The sequence below is a fragment of the Dryobates pubescens genome, chromosome Z (assembly GCF_014839835.1).
Source record: "Dryobates pubescens isolate bDryPub1 chromosome Z, bDryPub1.pri, whole genome shotgun sequence".
NCBI classification, from domain to species: domain Eukaryota; kingdom Metazoa; phylum Chordata; class Aves; order Piciformes; family Picidae; genus Dryobates; species Dryobates pubescens.
Window position 1 is genome coordinate 54,255,730 of NC_071657.1, and position 19,135 is coordinate 54,274,864.

The 19,135-nt window shown below is 39.4% G+C and overlaps 1 protein-coding gene across 1 annotated transcript; it reads right to left on the reverse strand.

Annotated features, from left to right (window-relative positions):
- Nucleotides 1-1,572: 1,572 nt before the first annotated feature.
- On the reverse strand, nt 1,573-17,768 carry LOC128899444 (uncharacterized). Its single transcript, XM_054178503.1, has 6 exons — nt 17,634-17,768; nt 16,172-16,249; nt 15,615-15,737; nt 9,380-9,468; nt 7,952-8,044; nt 1,573-2,135 (listed from the first exon to the last, which is right to left on the reverse strand). The coding sequence occupies exons 1-6, from the start codon at nt 17,743-17,745 to the stop codon at nt 1,956-1,958; spliced, it is 675 nt and encodes a 224-aa protein (XP_054034478.1). The 5' UTR covers nt 17,746-17,768; the 3' UTR covers nt 1,573-1,955.
- Nucleotides 17,769-19,135: the final 1,367 nt, after the last annotated feature.

Genomic DNA, 19,135 nt, shown 5'->3' on the forward strand with positions numbered 1-19,135 from the left:
ATTTTTAACGTGTTTTCCTATATACATTCATAGTTACAAAGCTGGCTGAATTTTCTCAGATTTCTGAGGAAGAATTGTCACCACCTTATATCTCAAATCTGAAATTTTACAAAATTATCACCATTGCTTTCCTTATGGGCCTTTGTCCCTTACATTGTTTTGTTAAAGAATCTTATTTTTTAACCAGATTGTAAAAAGACAAATTTCTGCATGTAACCATAATTCAATACAAATTCACTGAAGCTGTTTCTTTTTTGCTGATGTCAGCAATGCTGATTTCATTCATGTGCTTTGTGGAAACTTTTTGATGGCTCATCATTATTTCATCAGCTTACCATCTGTATTTTAGTATCATGATCACATTATAAATAATAAATGCATGAATTTGAAGTGTTCATGTATCAGGTAGTAAAATTATTGCACCTGATGCACAATTGAATATATTCCTTATGCAACACAATACTACTAAAAAATCTAATAAAATTCTAGAGTAATCTGAGCTGAAGTCAATATTTAGCATTTGGGTTTTTTTCTTCCCGTTGACTTCACTGAACTCTTAGGAGTTTAGAAGTTGTAAGTATTATTTGCAGAGCAGCACTGGAAGCAATAGAATGATTTTAATTATTTAAAGAATACAGCAAGCTCAGCAGTGAAACTACCAGTAGGGTGGGGGAAAAAAAAAACACAAAACAAAACCCCACCAAACCCACAGAAACCCACCACCACCAAAGCCCAACAAAATCTTCTAAGGTTTCACATAATTTTGGAATTTATACAGAACAATTCCTGCAAGTGTAGTGTAACTTGTAGGTTGTTCTGATGCAACTAAGTAACAACCTTTTGGCACTGGCGCCTGATGTCTATCACTTATACACATACATTGCCAAAATACTTGCAAGAAAGAAAACTGGCACTAAGTCATCATGGAATCTTATGCCTAGCAGCGGAGAACCATATCTTTAACAGCCAGTGATTGCGTGTTCGCTTTCGGTTTGTCTCCAGTTGTATTTCAAATGTTTTGTGCCTTGCATGGTACAGTCTACGTGTGTTTAAATAGCAGCATCTTCCATTTCGCACTGACAGACCCTGTTGCTAAAAGGCAGATACTCTGATTGCTCCTGCAGTGTATCCACACAAGTGCCTAACATTTATTTTATACAGTCATTGTGAACATTTAGGGGTTTTTTTCAGGTGCTGTTATGCACTCTGCTTTGCAGCTGAGCATAATTATGTTTCCCTCTGTGATTCAGAGAAGGAAGCCAAAGTCAGAACAATTTTCTGCTAGTATTCACAGGCATCTGTTATGTCCCATCAATCCACTGTGCCTACTTCCCTTTGCCTCCACATTGTGTGTCTAATGGTCTGTGTACATATTCTTAGAGAGTGGCCATGCTAGAAGACCTGAGACACTTTTTCCACTGCAGTCAATCAGGAGTCAGTCAGTCAGTCAATCAGGACATGCACACATGCATTTAATAACATCTAAATGTTTTCTTCTGAAGTTTAGGTGAGCTTGTGAGAGATATTTTTTTGAAAAGTAAATGTTTACCCCATGAAGAACTAATGCTGTTTCATACCCATGTAAGATTCTTTTTCTCCCCCTATGTTTGAAATATCCCCTGTGTTTTTGATCCTGTCCAGAAGAATTCAGCTCCTTAAAAAACATAATTGTGCAGGAAAGGCACAATAAGACTGATCAGTTTGTATATTTTTCAAACTTAGCCTTTCTCTTTTCATATTGAAAGCACAGACACTAAAGGAAGTTACTTATGCAAAATGGTGACTAAAGAAATTACAAACAGACAAACAAACCCAGAAGAAACCAACCAAGCAAAAAAAGGTAAAATTAAGCCAAAATGGAAATAAGTTGATCTCAACCTTCCTTGTCTTCTGTTAGCTTATAGTAAGAGTTGTATAGAAACTTAGGCCACTGAAAGGCAGGGAAGTTATGTTTCCTATAAATATGACACCTTGAAGTAAAAATTTTTGTCCTGATTGGGTTCTTCGTTTTCCACCTTGCAAATATCAAGTGAGTCATCGTTCACACACAGGTAATAACTTGTATCTTCATAGCACTGGAACTGCACAGAATCTCCTAGGTAATGCATGATGAAGAAGTGGCTTTCTTCACTCAGCTATGAAAAAAACACAATGTAAAGAACATGTGTTAATTTTTCAAGACTTTCTACAGGGTTTCATGTGACAAAATTTAATTTTTGTTGCTGGCTTGCTACATTTTGAATTATTTCTCTAGTGACACACATTTACCAACTTCTAGATGAATCTTTGGCAACACCTAATCATTGTGGGACAGATTCTGTGATAACGATGAATACTTATATCCCTCAAATGACTGAGTATTTTCACACTCATAGCCACATTCCCTTGCTTCAAGAAAGGACAAGCATAGTTTTTCTCTGGAGTATACCTATTACTGGGGTAAGTTCAGATTTTCTTCTAGTTATTTTCATACTACAAACCTACCTTGTCCACTACACCTGGCAACCAAATGTCAATCCACAATTTTTCTTGCCTGTTTCAGAGTAAAATTAGAAAGATACAGTACCAATTACTTTTAAACAACTGTTACAGCCCTTCTCTGTGTGTTGATGTGGTTGGGCTCTCTACACACCTCAGAGTGACAATGGAGAAATAGTTACCAGAAAACACAATGATGCCATAGAGAGGAAGAATGTGTGCTGAGATGTAGCCTCTGAAGCCATAAGTTCTCAAGATTTACTAGCCCTGGTAAATCTGGAAAACCTGATAAACTCATGGAACCACGGGCGGCTTAACCTCCCCAAGGCCTCCAGAACACGATGGGACACATGGTGGATCATGTAACCCACACCATGTCCAACAAAGGCTACAGGGCAGTACATACAAACACACCTTCTGAAACAGCGGATCCAGTGTGTGACTGTACAAAGCTGGCTGAAACCCCTGAAGTGTGGGTACAAGCCCCTGCTTCTGTGTGTGTGCACTGAATGAGGGAGTAACTGAAAAGACTGTGTAAATAGCTTGCTGCTGCTAATAGTAAGAGCTTATTTAATGAAAGTTTCTCCCAACTCAACCTCTTGCCAGGAAGCAGGGAATTTATAGTGTCTTTCTGGGAATATGGTAAATGAATGTATTGTAATCAAATTATTTCATCTGCCCTTTTGAGAGGTCTGTTTGAACACCCTCATTCTACCCACAGGACAGTTCTATAAATCAGACTAAGAATTGTGCACAATGCGTAAGGGGACTTCTAAAATGAAAACAAAGGCTTGGAAAACATCAGGAGGCTATTACAGAGTCCAGCTGTGCTGGAGATTTCCACATTGCCAATAACCACCTCTCTGTGGAAGGAGGAACAAGTCCTTTCCATATAACAACAGGGGAGAGAAGGAAAGTGTCCTGCAGTTATTGTGGAGTACATCAAAAAAATTGGAAGGTACACCTGCTATATTAGCAAAGCTATGAGAAGTGTTTGAAATATTCTGTCCCGACTAAGCCAGTGTAACATCAATCCAAAAATCCTGCTTGAAAAATGCTAGTAAAGAAGTTGAAGACAATTTGTCTTTAGGAAAGAAATACATTGTAGGGACTCAAAGTGATAATAAGGACAAAAACTGCAGAAGCAAGAAAAGGGATTAATGTGTATAATGCAGAAATTCACCCTGGAGCAAGGGTAAATGTGAAGCCAAAATAATTATCTGCTGCAAAACCAGATCAAGATGCAAAAATGAAAAAATCCTGCTGTATCTGCATGAAAGGAGGGAAAATTAGATGGTGAGCCATTACAGGAAGATGACTGGGGGAATGATATTGTGCAACTAGAAGAAAGAGGAGCTGGGATTAGAAGCATATCCTAACACTACTAGTACTGAGAGTTGCAGCAGGTCATTGGAGAAAAGGGTGTTTTCAAGAAGTTTTTATTACGGCTTGTTACAAAGGCTATTGAGAAAATCTGAACAGAATATAGTGGAGTACTGCCAGATAAAGTTCGCCTTGAGGACAACTCCTAAGGCAGCAAGCATGCCTGAGACATCATGTGGCAATTCCAAGAAAACAAACACAGCTGGTGTTCAGTTATAGATCTTACTTTCTTTCCCATTGTATTTAAATAAAGAACGAATTTGCAGGCCAGGTTTCACAGAGTGGCAAAATGCATACCTTTACTCATGTTGCACAGGGCTTTCACAATGAACTTGTGATAGCATGTGCTCATGTTAGAATGTCTTCACAGGTTAAAGAAAATATTGTCTTGTGGAATGTCACTGATGGCAGTTACAGAGAAAGATGTGAGAGAGTAGTATCCAAGTTTTGAAATAAATAAGATTCAGAATTATGTGAAGTCTTTTCGTATAATGCACAATGAGCATATCCCCAAGCTAAATTCAGCTTCTAAAGAAGGCCCACTGAAACAAGGCAAATTATGTTACATTGTCATGATGAGTTATATGCAAAGATACCTAGGGCACACTGCAATCTGCATTTTCTCAGAGGAGACAAAGGAGTAAGCACATGGTCAAAAGCTGGATGAGTTGTACAATGATGATAACTAGCAAAACTGAGACATCACCTCAACTGCACCAAGGAAGCTATGGACCTTGGAAAGTATTACAAATTAATTATATTGCACTTTGGGTTTGCAACTAAAACAGGGTTGGTGTCACAACAGTGTTTTGGCTACTGCTGAGCAGAGCATGCACAGCATCAAGACCATTTTATTCCACTCTACCCCAGAAAGTAGTCTGAAGGTGGGCGCGAGGCTAGGGTACACAGCAAGGGCAGCTGTCCCAGGCTGGTCAAAGCAATACTCCATGCTATGTAATGTCACAGTCAGCCCTAAAGACTGGCATAGAGGATGAAGATGGTAGGGTTTGGGGTTTTGGTTTGGTTTGGTTTGGTTTTTTCCTTCCAAGGTAGCTGTCACTCAGAGACTGGCTCAGCATTGATCTGCTTATGGGAGGAGGTATTTCTGTATCACTTGAGGCTTTTTCTAACCTTTGAATATTATATTGTCTTTGTCTTGACGTCTAAGTTTTCTCAGTTTTGCTCTTGCTGTTCTCTTCCCTGTCCCACTGTCAGAGGGCAGGACTGGTTGAGTGGCTGCATAATTTAAATCCAGACTTTTAAGGAAATGGCTAATTATTTATGAGATGGTTGCAAGAAATTGAGAACTTGGTGTCGTATCAAGCTGTTAATGTCAATAGTGAATGCTAAAGAACACTCATTTCAACATCATCGCTATATGCTGGCTTTTTAAAGAAATTACTGGGATTAACAGTGCATCAGTGTCCCAGTTTTGCTGGAATGAAGTTGATTTTCTTCCTATTCACTCATACAGTGCTGTGGTTTGGATTTAGGATGAGAATAATGTTCATAAGACACTGGTGCTTTAGTTGTTGCTGAGCAGTGCTTATACCAAGTTAAGGAATTTTCAGCTTCTCATGCTGCCCTGCTGCTGGAGGCTGGGACTGCCCAAGCTGGGAGGGAACACAGTAAGGACAAGCCAAAGGGGTATTTCATACCATGTGACATCATGCCCAGTATATAAATAGGGGGAGTTGCCCTGGGGAGACCACAGCTCAGAGATTGTTTGGCAATCAGTCAGCATTGGTAAGCAACTGGATTGTGCATCACTTGTTTGTATGTTCTAGTAGTAGTAGCAGTAGTAGTAGATACAGTTTCCCTTCCTTTTCTGTCCTATTAAACTGTCTTTATACCAACCTGTAAATTTACCTTTTCTTTCTTTTTTTTTCTCTCCTTTTTTCTGTTCTCTCACATATGCCACTGGTGGGGGACTGAGCAAGCAGCTGTGCAGTGCTTAATTACTGGCTGGGGTTAAGCCAAGACAGTGGGCTACAAGTGACAAAGTTTGTAAAAGTAATCTTACTTGTGTGAAAAAGAGACCATATTGGCTATCAGCAGAGCTATACATAAGGGGTGGGAAACATCCCATCACTATCAATATGTTGTGGGGAGATAGATGGGAAAACTTTATCTGTGGTGGAGATGAAGGGAAATACTGTTCTGTATCTCTTAATTCATACTCTTGTGTGGCTAACTGCATTTGCTTGTATGGTATTATTAATTATGATAAGCATGCTCCATTACAGAGTTAAAATAATTACAGCCATAAGTGAATGTAAGCCTCTCCTCAACAAACTGCTGGGGCTGGCCTCTCGACTGCTGCTCCAGCTGTGTGACCGCAAGTGTGTGCACTGTGTGAGGCAGTCACTGCATGTCCAGTTCAAACACCTTTCCACTCTTACCAGCACAGCATTGCAATAAATATTGCCTGTGTTCCGTGTTACCTTCCTGTCTCAATTCCCTGTCAGAATAAGATGTTATTATAAACTATTATTTGCTGTTGGAAGCTGATATTATTTCACTGTGATAATAACAGCTTAATTTATAAAAGAGTATTAATATTGATTGTGAAGTATGTCTCCATAACCCTTGGTTACAGAAATGGAAATTTACAACATTATAAGCAGCTCTTCCTGCTGTTGTAACAGCAGGCCCCACAGATTCTCATGTTTCTGGTAATTCTACTGGCAGTCTACCAATAAGAAAATCAAAAGCCTGTTTTGAAGACTTAACTATTAAGATCTGTCAGAAATATCACATTGCAGCACCACATGGCTTTGTCATTGGCCATGAGAAGTATTTTTCCATCTCAGTCAACTACTCCTACATTTTTTATCCTAAGGACATTGGTGGCTGTATTCATCACGCCAGAAATTATCTCCTTATCAGAAAACTCATTCTAGACAGTTTATGAAGAATCTTACAATTCAGGCTTGACTAAGATTTTTGCCTCTTGGCCTCACTGGATGTGATCCAACTTCAGGCTGCAGATTTATCTTCACATAAATGACTCACATGTTTTTATTTCTTCTTGAAGGTATCAGCAAGAAGCCATGATAAACAGATCACCGTTTGTCTTGTTAGGTAATGAATCAGTTCTCGGAATGAATTTTTCATTTTGATTATGTGTTTAGAAACATGGGGTGAAGAACAGGTCTCTACAGGCAACTATTACAGCTTTTCTTTCCAGCTGCTTCCCAAAACTTGCAGTTGTGAAGACCCTTATTCTTGCCCTGTGAACAGCTCCACAGAAAAAGCTGCTGGGGAAAGGAGTGCTCAATCCCTCCCACATCAAAGCCAATGACACTAACAGGCACCTGGGACCCAGAGTTCAACCACAGTCTGGGAAGAAAGCACCCGAAGAATAGGATAAGGGTACCCCAGTTAGTAAATAAGCTTCAGTGAAGCTCCAGGTTAAATGCCTTTACACTAATGCACAGAGCACGAGGAACAAGCAAGAGGAGCTACAAATGCGCGAATGCCTGCAGGGCTATGATGTCATTGGCATTAATGAGATATGGTGGCATGGCTCCCACGACTGGAGTGTGGGATTAGATAGGTATAATCTTTTTAGAAAGAGAGGCAGGGGAGAAAGGTGTGTGGCCCCCTACATCAATGAGTCCATGGAGGTCCACATGGGGATAGAAGAGGTGACAGAAAGTTTATGGGTGAGGACTAAAGTGAAGGCAAGGAAAAGTGACACGGTAGTGGGAGTCTGCTACAGGCCACCTGACCAAGAAGACTGAGCAGGTGAGGCCCCCTATAAAAAGATAAAAGCAGCAATAGTCCTAGTCCTCATGGGAGATTTCAATCTCACAGTTATCTGTTGAAGGACAACACAGTGAGGCACCAGCAATGTAAGAGGTTCCTGGAATGCACTGATGACAATTTCCTCCTCCAGGTGGTAAAGGAATCCATAAGAAAATGTGCTGTGCTGGACTTTGTCTTCACCAACAAGGAAGGGTGGGTGAGCAGTGTGAAACTTAAGAGCAGCCTTGGCTGCAGCAACCACAAAATTATAGAGTTTAAGATGTTTGCATGCACTCTCTCTCACACACACCTTTTTATTTGTTTTATCATGATTATATACCTGTTTGAAGTCAGGATCTTCATGGTTGCATGTTTTCCTGTTGCATCTTTCCACTGAGGGACAATATGGCTTTGAACAGGATGCTTTTAAAACCTGTGTTTACAAGCATTAAGATTAGTAATTTTGTGTTCATATTTTGTTCTTTTATTCCACCAAATGTAGCATTAATTCTAAAGCAAATGCTAAAGACTGTCCTTCAGATTGTTTAACGCCCAATTTCTATTTTGTAATGCAGCCAGGACCTAATGATGTTATAATAGGATACCAAAACTTTATCACATATAAGAAGCTTTTCCATGTTCTGTATCAGAATTCTTGTTGAGAATAAGAAAATTATTTGTAGTCTGCTGGAAAAATAAATGATCCATGATTTTCCCAATTTTTTTACATATTTGAGAGTCAGTGATTATGTCTTATTTCATTTTCAGATAAGCGCTGCTTTTAATCATGCCAAGAAATCTGGCAAAACTTCCTATTTTAAAATAGATGATTGGGCTCTATGAGGGTTTAACACTCAGTTCTTGTCATTGTTTGGTGGGACAACTTTCAAACAACTGATTTATGAAAAGGTAATTTTTGAACAAGGAAAGTTATTTTAAAGCAGTTGCTCTTTCAAGGACACTGAAAAATCCCAGAGGGAAAATAAAGAATAGATGTAATCAGTGTATCTTACATTATGCATTTCTCCAGCTAATTTCAGAAAATAGATTTCATGGAAATTAATCTGTGAATTAAAAACAAATTAGAAATAGCAAAGACTTAATTTGAGGAAGCATTCATTTGGTGATTTATGCCATCATTCATGACCAGCATTATATAAAGGGTCATTGCTTATCCTGGCATAATCTGCGTAAACAGAGCATCCTAGACCTTTGCCATGTTTTAGAGGGTAAATTCCAACATAACATTCTTCCTCGGATTTTAATAAAATTTGTAACCTTCTGAAAAGGAAAACTGTCCTTTCTACAATTAAAAAAAGTCTTCACAAGACTGGAGAAAATAAGAATGCTCTGACAACAGATGGTCAGTGTTTAAAATGGGATACTGTATTCAGCTGTATTTTCTTTTCATCACATTCCTTATGTTGAAATTTGGGTTGATCAGGGAAAACCAATTCCATTCTTTAACACATCTCTTTCCAAAGCAGAATTCCTGCTTCTTCCTCTCCTTTTATTTCCCACATGTTTTCTGGTTAAGAAGCCTCCTCTCTCTCCACAGAGATTAATGACAGCAGTTAACTACCTAGCCCAATGATTTTTATCATAACCTACTTTAAATATTTCCCCAAGCAGAACAGAGGGAGGTATCCAGAATCTGAAATGTGGAAGGTGGTAAATAGAGAAAAATTAACTTGAAATGGTCTTTGGGGAAAATTGTCCTGTAGTAAGAAAGAGCACCCACAAGTCACAAAAGAAATAAACTTCTTACCTTCAGAGAAAGATGCTTCTTACCCTTGCACAATAGGACAAATTTGTTAAGCTTTGATCTCTGTGTGAGGATCACCAAATTATTAGACTCTGTTTAACACACAGGAGAATATTGTAAAAAAATGTGTATCACTTTTTAGAATAAAGCATAGCTGAAAATCTTGTGTAGAGATAACATTCAGGTTCACTTTATACTGATAGGCATATAAATAGAAACAAATACAAACAAATGCTATCCCTCTTGATACCACTCTTTTCTGTAAACTATTAAAAGTCTATGGCTTTATGACAGTATAAATTTGTTGTATATTTTTCCTCTGTATTTGCAGTTAATATACAGAATTATCAGTTATACATAATGTATATGCTTCAAAGGCATATATATTAGTAGTTAAGACATATAAACAATATTCAAGATTATGTAATATACCTGACTATGTATCACTATGGAAATGTAGGATTTTTTCCCTTTCACTTTTTGCATGCTTTCTAGCTCAAAATCTTTCCATTATCATAATTGTGGGTGCATTGGATTATACTTCCTTTTGAGATAATACTGCTTCTTCAGCTGCAGGAAATAGCAATGTATATCAATAATACAGGCTACTCCTCAGCCTAACAAACTAATAATATTTATTACCTTTTGGTAATTCAAGGCCTCAGCAAAAAAAAATAAACTGCTTAAGGTACTCCATTGCAACTGCTGTGGCATACAAGAGCATTACCTAGCAATGTCCATGACATTAATAACTACCTAGTGATATGATAACTACCTGACTACCTTTCAGGTTTGTGTCAAGTAATACCCCCTGTGTCTTTAAAAATATAAAAGAGAGCAGAAGTTGATCTGTATGTTCATCACTGTAGCAACTGAATACAAATTTTGCAGAGGCCAGGGAATTATGCATTAACAATTGCAACTAAGGAAATTTATTTTTCATACCACCAAAGGTATTGTTTGGCCTTTGAAGGATGTTTGGAATTAGCACAACATACTCATCTCACCTGACTGATTTTAGCTGCTCTAAACCTGGGCCTGATTTTATGTTCCCTAACTAATCCTAACTGTAATGCTTTTGTAGAAATCTTCTAAAGTACTTTTGTGTGAGCCAGCTACAGCATGGAAACAGCACACAAATCTTTGTTTAAAATGGAGCCACACCCGTGCTCATTTTCCTCATTTTATATATATATTCAGATAAATGCAGCAGATTGCAGAAGGTCTAAAATTCTGCCATTTATTACTTTTTGTGACATGAGTTTAGGTTGCCTCAGCCACAGTTGTCCAGCTATAGCATGTAAGAGGCACATCAGCAGCCAAGAGAGATTTCATATCCAGGCCACAAAGATTCTGACTTAGAGGCAAGAGTGGAAAAAAAACAACCCAACTGTGGCCGTTTGACACTGTGCCTTTAAGAAAGGGGCACACTGGCTAAATGTTTATAAAATATTTTGGTATTCTAAACGAATTTCATTGGCCAAGTAATTGTGGGAGGTGAGGATAGTCCCAGTGCAGCTGGAACTTTCTCTCAGTCTTCCTTCCTTCGCTGTCCCTTTCGGCTGGATCTGCTTCTGGGATTCTGGCCAACTAAGATAAGAACTAACTCCCTGTGCATAGGCCTCTGTCTGCTGTGCTAACTCCATTTTCATCTCTTCTTCTACCTCTTTTGGGGGAGAAGGGAGGTAGGGGGGTGAAGGGGGCACAGGGGGAAGCCCCCTCTGTGGGGGGTCTGGTTTCTGGTTGAGTTCATTTGCTGTATATTACTGTATATATTGTAAAATACCTGTATTTGTTGTGTTACATATAATCTGTTTCCTTGTAAAATATAATCTCATTTCTCCGACTGGGTTTAGCCGTGGTCTCTTTCTCAGTGGGGGAGGGAAAGCAGAGCCTTTCCTTTCAAACCACCACACCAACAAACAAAACCAACCCAACTAGTTGACAAGGGACATATGTCAATGCGAGTTAGATTCTAACTACCGTTGGCTTTTTCTGTCTGTATATTGCAACTTCATTCTACATTGTTTAGTGTGAGCAAATCCAAAGGCATCTAGCTTTCCCTATCACCTCTCAAAAATGTGACAAGTAGTCTATAAAGCAGACAGTGAATGGCAAGGAAAGTAAAGAACCTTACCGTGATTTCATCCATGATACGTTCACTCTCTGATGGCCTTTGGATGAATTACTTAGCCTCTCTGGTTACTAAAACCTTACCACAGTCTAGGGGGCAAGTCTACATATTCATGCACAGTATTTTAAGCTGTTACCTAGAAAGTCTAATTTGGCCATTGTTCAAAGTGCAGTCCTGGACTGGATGGATATTTGTTCTCATCTATTACAGCAGCCCTTTATTGCTGAAATTGGAATATACTTCTCCTCTACTAGAATACTCGAATCGGATACATCTTTAAACTACGCAGTAATTTCTCATACTTACAATGCCAAAGCTCAAAAAAGTGTCTCCTCTTTCTTCATATCCATTTTCTTTTGTTTTGCCTCTCTTGTTACAACAAGTCTTTGCAAGCTAAGACCCATATGCCAGTAATAGAGCATATTCATGTTCTGTTCTTCATATACATTTGTCTTCAGTCCAAGACATTACTCATGACTTCATAACTTGTTAAGGCAAATTTTATGACTTTAAAGATTTTTTTTCTTAGGGAACACAGAAAGGCTTTTAAATTTTTTGACTAGTCCAGTAACCTGACCTAAGAAAATCTAGTATTAATATGTTACTTCTAATATCAAGTGTATAAACCACTGCTAAGTTCTTTTCCTACTCTGAAACATCTCTTCAAAACAAGACCCTGAAAAAGAGAATGGTACTTTTTATTCCCACAGCAATCTTACCAGTAGCTGCCTGTTCATTCTTTGTGAACACACTTAACCATGCAATATCTGAAACAGAATATGTGGAGTTAGATATTACATTCTTCAAATTCAAACCCAGCACAAACAATGTAAAGAACTGTATTGAAAATTATTTGGAAAACAGTGTGTAATAGCAACAGGCATCAGACTTCATTTCCTGCAGATCTCTGAATTAATATAACCCCGGAAGAGTCTACAGAATCACAGAAACATTCAGGTTGGAAAATACTCTCAGGATCTCTCAGGATCACCAAGTCCAACCAACAACCCTACTCTACAAAGTTCACCTCTAAACCATATCCTCAGGCACCATATCCAAACGACCTGTAAACACATCCAGGGTTGGTGACTCAGCCACCTCCCTGAGCAGCACATTCCAATGCCTGACCACTCTTTCTGTTAAAAACTTCTTCCTAATGTCCAGTCTAAACTACCCCAGTTGAAGCTTGAGACCATTCCCTCTTGTTCTATCACTAATTGCCCAGGAGAAGAGAGCAGCATCAGGCACTCTACAATGTACTTTCAGTAGTTGTAGGGAGCAATGAGGTTTCCCCTCAGCCTCCTCTTTTTCAAATGAAACAGCCTCAGCTCCTTCAGTTGCTCTTCATAAGATTTATTCTCTAGGCCTTTCACCAGCTTCGCTGCCCTCCTCTGCACTCACTCCAGCACCTTCACATCTCTCCTGTATTGAGGTGCCTAAAATTGGACACAATACTGGAGGTGTGGCCTCACCAGAGCTGAGTACAAGGGGAAAATCACCTCCCTACTCCTGGTGGAGTTAAGACTACAGTTAGACTTGTGAACAGATCCACTGAAGTCTGAACTCTAACAGATGTATTGACTGATTACATATATTAATCTAAAGAGAATCTGAGAAATCTGCGAAAATAGAAGTCAGTAATGAGATATAAGGCCAAAAATGCCATGAAAGAGAAGCCAACAAGACTTCAGCAGCAGATGCGAGAACCCTAATAACGGGTATCAACAGAAGGGGAGTTCTGGTTTTTCTAACATCAGTCTGAATCATGTAGCCAGTTATCTAGGGAAGGCATCATTCATTTCAGGTCAGAGTCACAAACATTAAGTTACAGGAGGCTCCTAATATGATCTTGTCTTAACTGTATCATCATGAATATATGTTTCTGGTGGTTCTGTTTATATATACAAGAATATCACACAGCATTTCCTTTTTTTTTCTTTTTTTCCTTTCTTATTTTTCTTACAGGAACATCAGGACTCTCCCACTACGACTCTATGTGCAAAGTATTTCTACTGTGTACCTGTGCAGGTATTGGTTCTGTATGTAAATTAGCAATGCTAATTGTATGAATTACTCCATGAAGTTATCAAGCAAAAGATAATTCAAAGAACATAAAGCACACTTAAATACCTTACCAGTGCAGCTGTCATTATTCACAATTCAACAGAATAAAAAGAACATTATTCAGTTTATATAAGGTATATCATCTCTCTCTCTCTATCTCTCTATCTCTCTATCTAAAACAAGATTTTCCTTGTCTTTATCTGAAGCATCCATAATCAACTTCTCATTCCTGTAAAGCCTGGGCTTTTGTAAGAAATGAAGTTTCATTAAATTGATAGATATCCTACAGATTTTCACTTTTCCCCATGTATTTCAGTTAGAAACATTGCTTATGGTTACCTAGAAACTCTAACTTTGCCATGGTTCAAGGTGCAGTTCTGGACCAGATGGATCTTTGCTCTCCTCTGTTACATCAGCCCTCTATTCATGAAATCTGAATATATTTCTCTTCTGCTAGAATACTTGAATCGGACATATCTTTAAATTACCCAATAATTTCTCATACTTACAATATGAAAGTTCAACAATTGGCCTCCTCTTTTACATTTCTGGAAAATGTATAATTCTAGAGTAATTGCACTCATTGTTATTCGTCTCTTCTCTATCAAAAGAATGCATTCTAACAACCACTTCCATTATGTTAGTTGTAACAGTGTTTCTGGTGTCAGAAACCCCATATTTGGGATAAAAGAAGAGTTCCCTGAAAATAAAATAATCTTGCAAATTCCAAAATCTTCTCTATTTTTCTCTCTTTTGCCTTTATTTCTGAGATTACCTTTGCTTTAACTCTCATAATAGCTAAGCACCTAGACTTCCCATTAAATTAAATGGGAGTGAACAAAATAATTTTATCATGTAAGTACATTATGTACCTACTGTCAGCTAGAATAAAACATTTTTCATACCCATAAGGATGCAATATAATGTTATGTCTATGGAAAACATAGAATCATGGAATCATTTAGGTCAGAAAAGAACTTCTAAGATCAGGTCTTAATCATAAACCTAACACTGCCAAGTCTAGCACAAAACCATGTCTTTAAGCACTGCATCTACACACCTGCTACAATGCTTGACAAGCCTTTCTGTGAAGAAATTTTTCCTAATGTCCAATCTAAACCTCCCTGGTACAACTAGAAGCTATTTCCTCTAGTCCCGTTGCTTCTAATTGGGAGAGAATCACAGAATCACAGGGAGAATCACAGAATCACCAAGGTTGGAAGAGACCTCAAAGATCATCAAGTCCAACCTGTCACCACAGACCTCATGACTAAACCAAGTGCCACGTCCAGTCCCCTCTTGAACATCTCCAGGGATGGTGACTCCACCACCTCCCTGGGCAGCACATTCCAAAGGATAACAACTCTGTCTGTGAAGAACTTTCTCCTCACCTCCAGCCTAAACTTCCCCTGGTGCAACTTCAGACTGTGTCCTCTTGCTCTGGTGCTGGTTGCCTGGGAGAAGAGACCAACCCCCTCCTGGCTACAAACACCCTTCAGGGAGTTGTAGACAGCAAGAAGGTCTCCTCTGAGCCTCCTCTTCTCCAGGCAGAGTGACTCCAGCTTCCTCAGCCTCTCCTTGTAGGGCTTGTGCTCAAGGCCTCTCCCCAGCCTCATTGCCCTTCTCTGGACACGTTCAAATGTCTCAATGTCCTTCTTAAACTGAGGGACCCAGAACTGGGCACAGTACTCAAGGTGTGGCCTAACCAGAAGAAGAGGTTGAATGCATATTCAAATGCATCTGGGAAAACTGATGTCACTACAACCTTCTTTCAGGTAGTGGTAAAAAATGAGAAGGTCTCCCTTGAGCCTCCTTATTTCCATAGTAAACAACCCCAGTTCCCTCAGTCACTCTTCATAAGTCTTGTGCTCTGAACCCCTTACCAAGTTTGTTCCCCTTCTCTGCACACACTCCAGGACCTCGACACATTTCTTGTAGTGAGAGGTCCCAAACTGAACACAGTACACATAATCATGCATTTTAAAATGCCTTGTAATACCACACAGATGTTGGTAGAGTTTTGTATAAAAAGCACACTACCTTCATGAGATTGTGAATCCCTTGTTGATATTTCATGGTGACCATCTTCATCTATGTCAAAATGCACTGTTTTTGAATCTTCAGTCAGTATATAGCATTTCAGTGTTTCTCGCAGACTAAATGCTAATCAAAAATAAGTTGTAATTAATTTTACTAATTAAAGAAAAAAAAATGGTAAAATTCCACAATAAAGAATCAAGTGTATTTTTGCAGCAATCTTTGCTTGATAATCTATGTAAATTTGAACTATGAGCAGTATAACCAACATATAACAGAAATTATACAGTGGGCTTAAGAAGCTGGTTTTGGGGCCTGATGGTGGTGTTAAGGAAAATCAAAATTTCTTTCCTTCAAAGATTATCCCAGTAACAAGAAGAGATGCATGCTGGGCCTTTTGAGAGTTAACATGTGCAAAAACTAGAGCTTGAAAAAAGGCTTCCAACCTGATGGATAGCGAAAGAAGGACTGTGGACAACTTGCAGATAGCTTTGTTGAAAGAGACTAATGGGGACAGAAGGAATTTGAATGTGGGAGAGAAGGCCTAACTTAGCAGTTACCTGGCAAATGAGTATTCTCACAGAGGGAGGAAGCTCTCCGAAGCAGTCCAGTGCCAGAGCACGACTGTGTGCAGAAACCTGCGCAACAGAATGAGATATGAGAAAGACAAAAGTTTTAAGTTTTCATTCTGAAGAAGAGAAATGGTGAGGTAGGGACAGTATCTCCACAGCATACTGTTTCTAGACTTGTTTCCTTTATTTCATAAAGAAGTACTTACTTATTTCCCAATTTTGTACTTTGAAAATTGGATCTATGTACAGACAGGAGTTTTAGATTACAATGTATATGGCTACCTAACATAGCAACATTTGCTTGGGGAATCTAACATCTTAAACAAACAACAAACCTCCAGGTCTTTGCAGCTCAAAGCATTCAGGAGGGAAACTGTTTTCCATCACTAATGAGCAAAACTGTACCATTCTGGATGTCAGAAGGATGTAGGTCCAGCTACCTGGGTGTTAGACACCCATAGAATAACACTGTAAGGCACAACTTTGATTATGTTAGGCTGAACATTGTTTTACTGGAACAGGTTTGCTGCTTTCAGACTCAGTTAAGACATCTCTGAGACCGCACAGACTTACAGAGCATGCAGTAAGATACACAGTCCTTTTTTTGCCAAAACAGACAAATACAACAACACAATACTCAGAATGCACCGGCAGTGACATAACAGTCTAGGAATGCTTGACTCCACCAAATACTTTGGTTACTCATTTTATATTGTGCTTCTGCCTCTGAAACATTGTGATCTAAACAGGCATTAGAGCTGTTTCCCAGAAGCTTACCTTCCATGCTGTTTAGGCTAGGCAAAAACTCTGTACATGCAGTCAACAAAAAAATGCACACCCTGGCAACCTGAGTCATACCCTCCAGAAGTGGAAGGTCTGACAGGTCCTGTGTTGGACCTTTTCATCACGTGTGTGCCTTATCTATGTGAGAGCAAAAATCTTATCTTCAAAGGCCCTAACAACTAAGATGATTAGGTTTCTTAAAAAAAAAAACAAACAAAAAACCCAAAAAAAACAACAAACTTTTGTTCTAGAAAGCAACAGGACAACAACTACAATAATCAGTACAGCGAACCTGAAAAAAATCTCTTTTATTATAACAGTTAAAGAATTCTACTTCTAACTAGAATTACAAGAGCCAGTACAGTGCCCAAAATAAAATGTTGGGCAAGCCTACTATGCCATTCACTCTTTTCCAGGGAGGTATAGATGTACTTTAGGAATTACTGATATGAAGTTGGTGCTGTAAAATATCCAATGTCACTACTATGAGGAATATGTCTGCACAGATTGTTTTAAAGGAAGTTTCGTTTTTTTCATTACCTTATGTTAATGAAGTGGTTCCACATATTTAATTTGTTTGGAAGTGGTTCCACATACTTAATTTGTTTGGATTCTGCCTAGAACTGGATTAATCTTTGAAGATTACAAACTCTGAGAAAAGAGTTACCTGGCTTTTGAGAAGCTGTTCTCCCCAGTCCTAGCCGGGATCCTTTTTTAACAGACCGCCTTTCACGGAGAGACACTTTAGAAGGCTTTTCGCGGCCTGAGCGGAGCAGCATTGTGGAAGCACTCAAGAAGTTCTGATTATCTGAATTCCTAAAGTTGGAGTTAGAATTTGTCATAATACTTCACATTTCATTTGAGAAACAAGTTTGCAGAGAGTAAGATTTTTATAAATTACAGTAAAAGGAAGCAAGATAAACTCAATAAATGCTTGACTGCTTGCATAAGCTGTGTCTTACAAGACAAAAATTACCTGTTTCCAGTGATGGTACTTCCACTAAAATACAGTTTATCATAGATACAGTTGTGGCAAAGGAATAAATTTTAAAAGACTCCAACTTAGATAAAATATAAGCAGCTTATGTGACTTCAGTTTAATTTATTTATGTTTCTCAATCATAGGAAGCTAGCCATACTCTGCTAATTGGATTGAAAAATATTTTTCTTGTCCTGAACACAGTCTAAGTGATTTTAGAATACATAGAATACATAGAATAAACCAGATTGGAAGAGACCTTCAAGATCATCACGTCCAACCCATCAACCAATCCAACACCACCCAAACATCTAACCCATGGCACCAAGCACCCCATCAAGTCTTCTCCTGAAAACCTCCAATGATGGCGACTCCACCACCTCCCCAGGCAGCCCATTCCAATGGGCAATCACTCTTTCTGTATAGAACTTTTTCCTAACATCTAGCCTGAACCTCCCCTGGCACAGCCTGAGACTGTGTCCTCTTGTCCTGGTACTGGCTGCCTGGGAGACGAGACCAACATCCGTCTGTCTACAACCTCCCTTCAGGCAGTTGTAGAGAGTAATAAGGTCACCCCTGAGTCTCCTCTTCTCCAGGCTAAGCAACCCCAGCTCCCTCAGCCTCGCCTCATAGGGCTTATGCTCCAAACCCCTCACCAACTTTGTTGCTCTTCTCTGGACTCGTTCCAGCAAGTCAACATCCTTCCTAAACTGAGGGGCCCAGAACTGGACACAGTACTCGAGTTGCGGCCTAACCAGTGCAGTGTACAGGGGCAGAATGACCTCCCTGCTCCTGCTGGCCACACTGTTCCTGATGCAGGCCAGGATGCCATTGGCCCTCTTAGCTGCCTGGGCACCCTGCAGGCTCATGTTCAGTCTACCGTCAACCAGCACCCCCAGGTCCCTCTCTGCCTGACTGTTCTCTAGCCACTCTGACCCCAGCCTGTAGCTCTGCATGGGGTTGCTGTGGCCAATGTGCAGAACTTGGCACTTGGATGTGTTAAATCTCATGCTGTTGGATTCTGCCCATCTGCCCAGCCTGTCGAGGTCCCTCTGCAGAGCCTCTCTACCCTCCAGCAGATCAACTCCTGCCCCCAGCTTGGTGTCATCAGCAAATTTACTGATGATGGACTCAATGTCCTCGTCCAGATCATCAATAAAGATGTTAAAGAGCATGGGGCCCAGCACTGA

Coding starts and splice junctions, on each gene's coding strand:
- LOC128899444 (XM_054178503.1), bottom strand. CDS start 17,745: ATGCTGCTCCGCTCAGGCCGCGAAAAGCCTTCTAAAGTGTCTCTCCGT. Junction 9,469..15,614: donor GGATTCACAATCTCATGAAG/GTAGTGTGCTTT, acceptor TGTGTTAAACAG/AGTCTAATAATTTGGTGATC. Junction 2,136..7,951: donor AAGATCCTGACTTCAAACAG/GTATATAATCAT, acceptor TTTTTTTCATAG/CTGAGTGAAGAAAGCCACTT.